Source organism: Polypterus senegalus, chromosome 12, assembly GCF_016835505.1.
Source record: "Polypterus senegalus isolate Bchr_013 chromosome 12, ASM1683550v1, whole genome shotgun sequence".
In the NCBI taxonomy this organism is placed as follows: domain Eukaryota; kingdom Metazoa; phylum Chordata; class Cladistia; order Polypteriformes; family Polypteridae; genus Polypterus; species Polypterus senegalus.
In genome coordinates, this window is record NC_053165.1 from 4,436,534 (window position 1) to 4,449,756 (window position 13,223).

Consider the following 13,223-nt stretch of genomic DNA (forward strand, 5'->3'; position numbering starts at 1 on the left):
TCCCGGTCATGAATGGAGATGCTGGACTCCATTAATTTGTGAAGCTAATACCCCCAAAAGAATCAAATTACAAATGGGACACAGACAGTTCTGCATTATAATGAGGTCTGGGGGTGCCCCGTCTAGAACAATAAGATGCTTGACACAAACATAAGAAGATCCCCTGGCACACAGAGACAACAAGGCCTAACAAACCGGTCTAAGAGTATTAGAATGTGTGGCCCGTGTTTGGGGTAGGAACTGGCAGAACAGGAGGACAAAACCAATAGCTGTCTCTGGGACATCCGGCGGACAGAAGTGATCTGCGAGGGGTCATTTATAACGTATGCCCACATTTCAACTGAATACATGGATGGCTTTGGGGCATCCAGATGGAAATTTGATATTTCTGAAATGGTATCCCAGCAGAGGGGAGAGGACCACGAGAGAAATAAAGGTGTAAATGTGAATACAATCATGAGAGTGCGCAGACGGGACAAGGCACCTTATGACTCCGATGACACGCTATTTTTATTGTGCCTCGCATTAGCAAATACTTAGCTGTAGGTTGTTCTCTCTCTCTTTTTTTTTTTTAAGAAGTAACATCACATTTGTCACGTTTAACCGTGAAGAAGTCCTTTGCTGCTTTACTAAGAGTGTCCTGAGTTGTTAACTGGTGGATATTTTCAAATGCGCTTCACTGCAGCAGAGGCGTCCGCATTGTATTACACTGTGAGAAGGTCAGGCCACAGTGCTCCACATCACCTCTGGCAAGTGCTTCTCGCTGATACGGACTTCACTAACTTTTATTCAAGGCTTTAGCAGCCCCAATTGTGACACACTGCAGGTCCTAAGAACAGAATATTTCATCCACAACAACTCTGAAATGAGAGGTGAGCAGCGTGACTGACTCCAGGGTGAGCAGTTGCCTTGCTAAAACCCACACAGGGTGTCAGAGATGGAGAATGAAGTGACCTGCAGTGACATTCAGTCATTCCCACATCTGATCTGAGCTGCTCTGAGATGGCGGTGCTCTGGAAATGGCAGCTTCATTGAGTCCTGGTTTTAAAATTCAACCCAGTCGCTGGATATGTGGAGTGGAGTTTCCAAGCTCTCCCCAATGTCTGCATGGGTTTTATTCTGAAATGAAGACAGTCAGAGGTACAAATGAAGTGGGAGCGATATCTACCAAAGTACAGAAAAGTAGGGTGAAGTGCTATGGCCATGTGCTGAGGAGAGACAATGGAGATGTGGGCAAAAGAGAAAGTGAAGAGGGGGTGGATGGATAAACTAAAAAGAGCATCTGGAGGAGAAGGTCAATCGAGCGCATCAACCCCACACAGAGGGTGGAAACGATGAAGAGGAAGAAGAACATTCTACCCACAACCTAAAGACTTGCTGATTAGTGTAATTGGTGACCATAAAGTGTCCCCTGTGACCACGAGATTGCCTTGTGCCTAATGCTGCCAGGATAGACACCAGCTCCTTGCCACCCTGAAATGATTGACCAGTAGTGATGAGTGAAATGATTAACATGAATATAAATTTCCAGTGAAACTTAAAGGGTTTCACTTCACACAAAAAAAAAAAAATATAGTGAAACAAACGTCATTTTGCTGCCAGTGAAATTTGTCCTGTTGGCACATAACACTTGTATCTCATCTGTGACCTTTTTATTTCTCCCAATATACAAAAGAATTGCAGTACAGAACGTAGAAAGAGGATGTGGCTGGAGAGCACTTTGGTTTGGCTTGTCTGGTGCTGGATGTGTGGCTGCTGGTCGAGACTCCATAAGAGCCCTGGCTTTGATCTCTGACCCCAAGTGACTATACAGGTAGACGAGGAGGTGCAGAGCCACATCGAAGGGAAGGAGCTTTGCCAGATTGGAATGGTGGCAGCAACATTGGAGGGCTGCAGAGGAACAAGATGGAAGCTTCAGCAGCAGAATAACCCTTTCAAAGTGAAACACCCTATGGTGCACGGCAAAAAAAAAACTTGAAATCCACCCCCTCTCCGCCAGCCCCCAAGCTAATTTTATTGAGTTTTGTAATTGCAAATTAGGGGCTAGAAAAGAGATGAATGAAGGGTCAGGAGGACCACCATGACAAAATACATGTGTGTAAATGAGAGGGAGGTCAGAGGAATGGTGGGGATGGAGGGAGTAGAGTTGGCGAAGGTGGAGGGGCTTAAACACTTGGGATCAACAGGACAGATTAACGGGGATTGTGGAAGAGATGAGAAAAAAAGTGCAGGCAGGGTGGAGTGGGTGGAGAAGAGTGTCAGGAGTGATTTGTGACAGACGGGTATCAGCAGGAGTGAAAGGGATGGTCTACAGGACAGTAGTGAGACCAGCTTTGTTAATATGGGTGGGAGATGGTGGCAGAGTTAAAGATGCTAAGATTTGCATTGGGTGTGACGAGGATGGACAGGATTAGAAATGACATTAGAGGGTCAACTCAGGTGGGACAGTTGGGAGACAAATTTAGAGACGCGAGATGGCGTTGGTTTGGAGAGATGAGAGGTATAATGAGAGAAGGGTGCTAAGGATAGAGCAGCCAGGTGAGAGGAGAAGAGGAAGGCCTAAGAGAAGGTGGTGAGAGGAGGACATGCAGGTGATGGGGTGTGACAGAGCAAGATGACGAGGACAGGAAGATATGGAAGAAGGTGATCCACTGTGGCGACTCCTAACAGGAGAAACCGAAAGGAAAAGGGGCAGTTTTGTGAAACTACATACAAAACTCATTACTCGTGATTAGCTTTCATAATGCTTATTTGAAAGGTCTTGTCTGCCATGAGTAACATCACAAGGTGCTGAACTGGTCTGCACAAGTAGGCGAGGCGACACACTGTGTGGAGAACGGACCAGCGGCCCCGTGGGGTTCGACTCCACACCTCAGCCACCAAGTCTCGCTGTCTGCTGTGGAGAACTTTCTGGTTAACACGCCATGTGCTTGTGTCAGTTTCTGCTGCCACCAGGCGTCAGTGTCACACATGTCATGGCATGCTTTTGAGATGCCTGGTTTGGGTTTTTGTGTTGGGCCCGCTCACTCTTAACACTTCCTGCATGTTCCGCCTCCGCACGTAGCAGCCTTGTGTCTGTCTGTCTGCCTGTCAGCCCATCACTCAGCCGGCCCTATTGTATCTGACAGGTGTCAGTTCTCGTTTCTCCTGCTATTGGTGTTTTGTCATCTTGTGCTGCTTTTATTCCTGTCAACACAGATTATCATTTTAAATAAAATGTACAGCCTACAAATCCGTCGGCATCACCAGCTGTTGGCAGAATGCAATGCAGATCAGCAATTGGGCACTTGTATTATTAATATTCTTTTTCTTTGTAATGAAGAGTTCATTTTAGGGGGGCTCTCAAGCATTTGCACTCCCAGGTGTTGGGGTTGATGCTTAGGTGGGATGCTTTGGTTTTTTTTGGTTTTTTTCCTCTCAGGTGGACAGTCGAGTGACCAGGCCTTAGGCCTTCAGTCATGTCTTCCCTCCTCCTAGCAGACGCTCACTGCCTTACCTGAATTGTAAATCTCAGTGGATGCGTGTAACGTGGGACAGTCACAAGTAGCCCCTGAGCTTTAGCATTCATGGCTTGCCCCGTGCTTCATCTTCCATTATTTACTCAATGAATAATCATTGCAGATGCTGAGAGGGGCTCAGGACGAGAGCTGCAGCAAAATGTTTTGCTCAGACTGATTGTGTCTCGGTGTGCTTCACTCGGATTTCGCTGATCATACACAAAATGGAGCCGAGGACAAAGGCGTCACTGAGCCAGTGTGACTGAACCTTAGGGATGTGACCACTGCCTAGTCCATCCATCCAGCCCCTTCCAGACCACCTTAACGTGTAGTAGTGTTGCTGTACTCTAAAATTGTATAAAAAGTTGACTACTGTGGGTTGTGTGTTTGTTCAGTATCAGTATGAAAATCCGCACCGTTTAAACTATTCCTGACCCATTTTGTGCAGGCCCAGGCCATAGGCTGTGTCTCACTCATTTCATTTAATGACTGTGCCTGCACTTTATTCCACTCCAGGCCATGCTGGGTACCCCTGCTAGTATTAAAATGGCAGAAAAACTTTTGATAAAATGCAGATTTTTAACATTTTTTTAGAAATTGTGAGTAAAAGTCTGGTAATAAGTTGTTACCATAAAAGCATTTCCACCTTCATCTGGCACCTGTGGCTGTGACTCCTTCAGGCCAAACAGACTGCACCCTAAAACAGTTACGGGCCGCTGCTCTGAGCCACCTTCAGGTTGAACGCCATTTCAACATTCGGTAATTTCAGTCGACTTCCTCCCCCAATTCACAAACAGAAGCTCAAGTTGGGTAAACCATGCAGAGACCCTAAAAAACTGTGCGGAACTATGGAAGAAATTCGCGAGAGGCCTGTAAAAACAGAAAGATTACCTGGGAGTGACCTTAAACTGAGCGCCGATTTAAATTCCAGTGTTGCTGTTAGCACTGGTGACTCCATCTTCACCTGGCCTTCTGTTTGAACCCCATCAGTTATAGCAGCCAGCAGTACCGGCCATAAGGCAAGAGCCAGCACTGGGTGGGATGTCAGTTAACCCGTGAACACACTCACTCATGCCAGGCCAGCCTGTGAGTTGCTAATCAAGTCAAGAGAAGGGAATAAAAATACACAAAAATGCAAACTCCACGGACTTTTCAAAAGGACTGATGGCCCAACTGCATTTCATTTTTAAAGCCTAACACCCAAATGCTTCTGGCAGCTCTAGCTACTTGACTTCCTCACCTTTGTTCTATTTCCTGTTTCCTTCATATCTCACTAACATATAAAACATGGAATTTGAGTAAATGCAGAAAAGGCCGAGTCCTCCATTAGCTGCTCTGTTAATCTGTTCTTAGACCCACTGTGTTTCATTCAGGGTCACAGGTGGCCCAAGTGCCAGTTAGCCACATTCACAGACCTTTGGGATGCCGGACTAAAACCAGAGCATCAGGTCAAAAATGTCAATGGACTCCATGAAGACCTGCAGCCCCGACTGGGGTTTGAACTTGGAATCATGAGGCAGCAGTGCTCACCAGTGCACCCCCAGGTCATTGAGAAGAGCGTGTTTAACAATACGCAGTAGCAAGCGATGGAGGTCCTCTGACGACAGGCAGCTGATTTGTAACCTGGTGGTCTCAGCTTTGACCCTGTGATGATGTGTGCCCAACTTTAGTTAGGGCCTGCGGTGTTCAAAATCCTTTAATGTTTTATTTGCTTTACAGTGGCAGTTAGATGTGAGGATCCTATGATACTAAAGGTGCTTTTTTAATTTAAAGCTCAAGTCAGTCACCTTTTAGTCCTTTAATACACAGCAATACCACCTGTCAGAACAAACGTGTAAACCTTCACTTTGTATCACCATACTCTGGTAAAGTCCCAAACCAGGCGCTTTACACATTCAGAGTTATATGATGACAATTGTATAATATTGACAAAGAGTAGTGTCACACAATGGGATCAATGGTGAGGATCGAACCCGAGTCATTTCTGCCTAATCCAAGTCTTCACGATTCTCAAAAGCAGAATTCATTCAGAGCGCGCATTGTGTACATGAGGACACCTAGTGGAAACTGGGGGGAACTGCACCGAAGACAGAAACCATGAAGTGCCAAAGGGGGCAGAGGAATCTGGAAGAAATGACAAGAGGCTTAGGAGTGGAGCAGAAACCTTGACAACTGTCAATGTGCCTGAATAAGATGTTAGAGCAGCGTATCTCTGCATTAGCCAACGAAACCACCTCGACTGTCTGTTTGTTAGACCTAAACCACCTTAAGAAAAGGACAAGTGTCTGCGCATCTGTCTGTGAGTACATCCGGTTACGAAACAGAACAAAATTTATGTCTCTATTATTCCAAAAGATGGTGCATCCCAAACATTCTTAGTAATAAAATGCATTGCATTTGTCATTTCAACAGATGGTGCATCACAAATATTAATACTGCTTTTACAAATCCCATACCATACATGTTAATGATGAGGTCTACAGTGATTATGTAGATGTCAACCCATCCTAGACAGGTAGCATAGCTAATAGTTACAGTAACAGATAAAGACAATCTGTTTAAACAAATTGTGTATATACATTTGTATGGCGCTGGAAAATGGCAGTGTTGCATGTTGGTGAGATGTGCAAGTGATGGTTTTACTGGACTCTGTAAACGTGACAATATGTCTACTACTGCCACTTCTTGTTGTGCTCTTTACTGATGATGGTGTCTTTTCTTAAATTAGTTACACAATACTGCCATTGGTGTGGTGTGTTGGTTAAGACTTTGGTCCTCAAACCCTGGGGTTGTGGGTTCAGATCCCACTGCTGACGCTGTGTGACCCTGAGCAAGTCATTTCATCTGCCTGTGGGAAAAAAAAACAAAAGAAATGGAACCAATTGTGTCTCAAATGTTGTAATTCACCTTGGTTAAAGGAATAATAAAATACTGTTGAATTATAATAATAATAATAATATTGACAGTCCACTGCATTGTTGATGGTTTTACTTGATAGATGATCAAATGATTTTGACCTCCCCAGACCCTAACTATTCTCACCTCACACACCAGCTCTTGAGAATTTGTATTTGTTGCCACATACCAATAATTCATAATTAAAAGTTTGTACTAAGCAAACATACTCATTTATTTAACGATGAAGGCAGATACTGTGTGATATTTCATTTCTATAATTTTATCAGAAATTTTACATTCCCAGTCCACTTGTTTTTTGTAGTTGATTTTGGTAAAAGTGCCGGCTAACTAATCGATGCTAACAGACGCCTCATGTATAATCAATGGTAATAAAAGTGTACGGAAGACTCCAGAAATTCATTTCTTCATGAGACATGCACGCTGAAGCCAGCTTTGTTGTGGTCTCGGCGTTATTGCTGCGTTTTCCACTGTTAGCCTTCCTCACGAGCGGTTTGTGGCCTTAATATTTTGGCAGCATATTTCCCACTGGCTCAGTATTAATACTCGCCGTTATGATTTATTCAAAGAATGTGAATTATTTGTTTGTTCCATCAAAGAGAGAGAGAGATTGAAAACGCACTCAGAAAAGGAAGGAAGGGCGGGCGAGTTTGGGGAGAGCGTGAGTGAGCGTGAGCGTGTGAGTAACTGGGGGGGCTATGGAGAGAGAGAGAGTGCAAATGAGCGAGCGAGAGAGAGAGAGAGATAGCGGTAAACGAGAGCGCAAGAGCGGAGAGAGAGAGACGCACAGAGATGCTACTCAGTATCCAAGCCCACAATGACAGAGCTGATAGGTGAAAAGAAATTTAGAAGATGGTTTCAGTAAAAGGAATAATGTCACTTGTTGTTAATTTTCTGTTAAGTCTCTCGGAATTCTCCTCCTCTTTCTCCTCCTCCTCCTCCTCCTTGGGTAATAGTTGAGATTCTAGACGAGTATTCAATTTGTGAGGCCGCTGAGGTCTATGATTTCCTTTCGCCAGCCCTCCAGGCTGCCGCAGCACAAGTCAGCATAGCTAATGCAGATAGATCTCGCTCGACTTCTAATTCGATATGAGCAGAGCGATAACTCAGGCGCTGGCGAGAAGGCGGCGGCTGCCGCTTCGACTGCCTCAGCTTCATCGGCGGCTGCCTTAGGAGTCGACTGCCCTGGGATTTCTTGTCATCTTTTAACTCTATCCTCTCCGCCCCACACCCCCACACCCCAATCCCCTGTGGCTTTTTTTCTTTTTTTTTTTTTTATTGATTTTTCTCCCCCCCCCCTTTTCTGGGGTGGCTGCTACAAAATTGAGTGTGATGATTAATATTTTTTTTTTCTTTTGATGTTATTTCACAGGACTAGTGGCAGCAAAGAAGAGTCCTAAGCTGGTGAGTACTGATAGATTTGTTTTACCGCAAGTTAAATGTGCAGTGGGGGGCTCAGGAGCTTTAATGATTACACCTGTGTGTTCATTTAATTGATTGATTGATTCTTCTTTTTTAAACTTCTTGTGTTGCCGGGTGGCTAAAGTATCGGGGCTCGTTTGGCATCTGGGTGGACACGGCGGACGCGTGTTGGCTCCCTGCAGGACACTCATTATCTAATTGCTTGAGAAGAGGAGCAGGATGCCTCTTTCTTTTTTTTTTTTCTCGTTCTGAACCTCCCACTCGTCCCCCCCGCATCACTTAACAAATACTACGAATGCATGCAGTTGGTGTCGGCAGCTGCTTCTTATTGCGGCTGTGTGCTTCTGGAAGGCAACCAGTGGATTTGCCTTTCTGATTATCTTCACAATGACTTTGCTTTGGCCAGGTGGCAGTTAATCACCACAAGGCTTCTGAGGGCCCAGACTTTTTTTTTTTTTTTTGGTTGTGCCGTTATTGTAAGGCTTGAATACTGCATATACCAGCATGCTGCCTTGTGCAAGATGGATGCCTCCTTGTTTGCCTGTCGGTTATTTAGTGAGAGGACCGCTCTCCAGAGATGTGCCGAATGGCAATGCCTTTACTGCAGACTGAGATGTGCAATGAAGATTCTCCTCTTTTCATATCCCATATGCTGCTTAACACCAAGGGAATCATTGGAATAATCAGGGATACAGGATACAGACCAGAGGCCGTGTGGAATAACACAGCAGGCTGCTCCTCGAGTATTCTGTTGTCCTTCATGTGGCAGCTGTGGTGGGCATCGTAGAAGGTGTGTTGGGCTACCGAGGCCATAAACCTGCCCACTGCCTTTTAAAAGTGCCAGAGTGTGGAGCGACGTTTTCTTTGTCTTGTGGTTTTATAAAGTTCACGTTCTACTCCTGCTTAATCCCACTGAGCTGTTGGTTTACCAGAGCCCACCCTTCTCGCTATGCTTTATATGAAGCCTGACTGTGTGGGATTCAGTGTTTTAAGTCTCTAAGCCCCAGAGCAGAAGGTTGCAATGCCACTTTATTACAGGACACCTCAACGCATGCAGCCACATACACTCAGACCCGGCCAACGAGCGTAACGGCATGTGTCTGGACGGGGTCTGCGTTTGAATCATCAATGAATTTATCATCAGTTGATAATGTCTGCATTCACTTGTTTGGACTCAAAATATCTGTCTGGCAGGCTGTTAAGTGAGTTGCTGCCATCCTCACCACTGGCATGCTGGTTTGTCCTCTCAAGACACCGCTTACATGATGTCTCCTCATCAATGTGGGATCTTTTTATTTGCCACCCGGCAATAAATACATTTCAGAGTCCTGGGCCAAGTGCTCGTATCTCCCACAAAGTACTCTGTCAAAAAATGCAAATGTTATGGGGCATGTTGAAATTTGATTTTTTCAGTTAATGGATTGTGGAGAGCGTCAACTGGTTTTTAAAACCTCATGTTAAACTATCGGCGGGAGGAACCCTGGGTGGCATGGTGGCACAGTGTTAGAGATGTTGCCTCACAGTAAGGAGACCTGGGTTCACTTTGCATGTTCTCCCTGTGTCTGCGTGGGTTTCCTCCGGGTACTCCGGATTCCTCCCACAGTCCAATGACATGCAGGTTAGATGATTTGGTGATCCTAAATTGCCCCTAGTGTGTGTGGGTGTGTGTGCCATGCGGTGGGCTGGTGCTCTGCCCAGGGTTTGTTCCTGCCTTGTGCCCTGTGTTGGCTGGGATTGGCTCTAGCAGACCCCCGTGACCCTGTGTTAGGATATAGTGGGTTGGATGATGGATCGGAGAAACCCCTTGTAAACCACACACTGGGTGCCCGAGCTGTGAAAAGGAGCAGGGTCCCCAGTGCTGTGAGCTGGGCACGTTGATTTGGGTGACGAAGGTTATGCTTAGGGTTCTTGCAGTCATTTACTGTCTATGACATTAATGGTTTAACTGCACATATTCAATTTTAGTATTGAGCTGTGTATTCACATTTACAGTTGTGCTCCTCATCTGCTGGTGTGTGGCCACTGCTGGCAGAACCACATGTAAATACCCCCTGTTCAGAGTGTAGGCCTCACCTGGCGTGAATTTGTTTGTAAAATACACACTTACCAGTTTGTCCATTTTGCCTCCATTACAAAGGTAAGAATGATGTTGTTGTTAAAATGAAGGGTGAAATTCAAGAAGATTGTCATAACTAACGGGTCTCCAGCATGTGAAAATGTGACACAAATATGATTCCCTTAGCTTCCTGTTCTTCTAATATTATTGATTGTAGCTCCTCAGGGAAAACTGCAAAAAGCAAAGCCCCTCAGTTGATGTTTCATATTGACCTTCGCCATGGCTCTCTTTTTGTCCTCATTTCCTTTGTTTTGCTTTTGCAGCAACAGCTGGAACGGAAGGACAGTCAAAACAGTTCCCAGCACAGCGTCTCCAGTCACCGCAGCACTCGCACAGACTCGCCAGTCCACAGCAACCAAGTGCTTCCCAGTTACCCCAACAACAACAACAGCAGCAGCTGCAACAACAACAACGAAGTACCAGCCACAGACCAAGTGGACAGCACAGCACAGAAGAAGCCAGATCCTTTCAAAATCTGGGCCCAGTCCAGGAGCATGTATGAAAGCAGGTGTAAGTACGAGTAGAGGGACCTGTCGTGTCACCGGGTGTCACAATTGTAATGGCGTCTGTCTAAATGGGAATGGAGTGGGGTGGTGATTGAAGTGAGCGATGCTTGGAAAGAACCATGTTGTGTGCGACAGCTTAAGGACCACACCTGTCCTGTATAGGACTTGACTAACTCAGGAATAGCTTTTTCCTTCAGGTCACTGACCTTCAGATTTCCGTATGTCTGTAAAGTTTTCAGATTGATTTTCCCATGATGACAATTATAAGCCAACAGAATGATAACTAAAGCCAACATCACATTACATGACTTCTAGTCGTAGGGGATGTCAAACTCGATGGCTCATCTCGTCACCTGAGTATGTCCATTTATATGACTAGAAATCATTGGGAATGTCAAATTATGCAACTGCGTGACGACCTCCCAGCACAGTTTCACATATCCAGAGTGTCACAAGCTTGCACCCTTTTCTGACGGACAGTAACCGGCCAAAAAAAGACAATGCATTATGAGTGTTTTCCAGGTATATTATAATCGCTGTCCTTTTTTTTTTTTCCCCAATTCTGTCATGGCACATAAAAAATGAGACATCAGACTGACAAGCCTCCCAAAAACCTCCTTCCCTTATTCATCATCACTGCATTATATGTGTTGTACTTTCAGGTCGGCAGGCACACACAAAGCCCACAAATACATCTAAAGACAAAATCAAACCTGTTCAATTACTTTGCGGTGCGTTGCAGACTAGTTGAAGTGATTTGTTGGGTATGTCGCACAACACAACTGACATGCTGGGAATGTGCCATGACGGCCTCTAAGATGCTAAGATTATATAAATGAAATCTGTGAGTGAAAATCACTGGAAAAGTCATGTAATGTGACAAGGCCTAAAGTGTGGAAATCAAAGCCATTCGACATCCAGCCATTTTCTAATCTGTTTTTCCAGTTCAGGGCAGTGGGAAACATGCAGGTTTGGTTAGTTGTCAGCACTGAACTGGCCCTGTGTGTGTGTGTGTGTGTGTGTGTGTGCGCACAAGTGGGCCCTGTCCATAGCAGGTACATTTGAGAAGGTTTAGAGGGAAAAAAAATGTAAAATATTCTTTCCCTGAGCTTTGTTATCTGCAATTCACGCTTGAAGCCTAAACCACTTCTATCCTTGAAATGGATGCCAGCTCATCACAAGGCACACTAACTAGGACAAACCAGAGTTGCCAAACTGTCTAGCCTGCATGTCCATGAGATGTGGGCAAAATACTGGAGTGCCTGGATAAAGTACCACAGACAGAAGACCACCAAATTAAAGTCCACGCGGAGTGTGACTGGGCGCTGTGATTCAGCACTGCTAACCATTTTGTTTTTTTATTTTCCCCTTTAATTTTATAATTGGGCTCCTCATAAAGCTGCTTGTTTTAAACAAGAGAACAGCATCGACATAGACTTCCTAGACTTCCGCAGATGACACATTCCTTTCATTTTGTATTTTATGCCATTTATTCCTGCCAGACATTTTCAGATGTACTTTAAAGGCATTTTCTGTGCAAGTGGGAGTACGATTATGAGATGCAGATCCATTTCTGAAGCCTATTAAAGGCTGTCCTGTGTATTTTGGTCTGTTCATCTGTCATCCGACAGTTTAATTTGGTTACTGGATGAGCTCCAAGTGCAATTTTTTCTTTTCCTCCAGAATACCAGTAAAATAAGCAAGTGTCTTATCACCTGATGTGGTCCTATCCATTATGGTGTCCTTTTTTTAGATGCACACGTCTTTCTTGGCTCTCTAATTAAAACTTGCATTACACGGCTTTAGTATTCAAACTGGGCATGATGCGAGTTACAAAGCAATCTGAAGGAGGCTGGATGTGGAGAAACGGACAGATTGGACTTGTCAGCTTTGATCGTTTACTTTTCATTTGCTGGGCTACACATTATACAAGCTGCAGAAAATGGAAGTTAGACCAGGATTCTTGGCTGTGACCGTGGGTTTACTGTGACAATCCTCCTTCACAGGAATATAACAGGTCTGTAGGCGATAAATGAGTGCATGCATGGACACATGAAGACTAACACAATTTATGTCCAAGCGTGTTGGTAGCCTGAGGGTCCTCAAAGGCTTGTGCCAGACAGACCTGTGTGGTCCATCAGCAGCCCAGTCACCCTTTCTCGGAACCTACAGAGGATACCCAGATAGTTGAAGCCATCCTCCTTAGTCCCATTTTCTAAATGCCATCTAAGTGCTCTTGACAAAGACATACGCATCATGAAGACCGTTAAACGGCTGGTCCAGAAAGAACGGTTAACCTTTGGATATTGGCCACCTTGATACTCTCCAGCTAGCCTGCTAGAAGGTGACGCCCTGCTCTACAGCCTGCTGTCACCTGAACAAAGCTAGGCAGGTGATTTGGATCATGTTCTTTGATTTCTGCAGTGGCCTTTATATCCACCTTGTCCACTTGGGAAATAAGTTCAGGGTGATGGAGGTTGATGTCGCTACAGCATCCAGGACCGTGGACTGTCTGACAAACAAGAGCCCAGTCGTGAAGCTCTAGGACTGTGTAATGGAGGTTGGTGGTTAGCAGCATGGGGCCTTCCTAGGGAACTATCTTGTTTTCCATTCTCTTGACCCTTTACGACACCCATTTTAAGTACATTACCAATGTATGTCATCTATAGACGTAGTCACAGGACTCCTCCATTGTATGCTGCATGTAGAGTGGAGATGAGTGGCATTACAAAATGCTGCTGGAAAGCTTTCTCATGTGGTGCAGGG

At 45.1% G+C, this 13,223-nt stretch overlaps 1 protein-coding gene across 15 annotated transcripts in view; it reads left to right on the top strand.

Moving 5' to 3' along the window:
- magi1b (membrane associated guanylate kinase, WW and PDZ domain containing 1b) overlaps positions 1 to 13,223 on the top strand; it is a 282,325-nt gene that overhangs the window by 237,027 nt on the left and 32,075 nt on the right. For all 15 annotated transcript variants that reach the window (XM_039770833.1, XM_039770828.1, XM_039770824.1 and 12 more), the window contains 2 exons: positions 7,786 to 7,817; positions 10,215 to 10,461. In XM_039770833.1, coding sequence (XP_039626767.1) covers positions 7,786 to 7,817; positions 10,215 to 10,461 — 279 coding nt within the window. The remainder of the gene's footprint in view (positions 1 to 7,785; positions 7,818 to 10,214; positions 10,462 to 13,223) is intronic.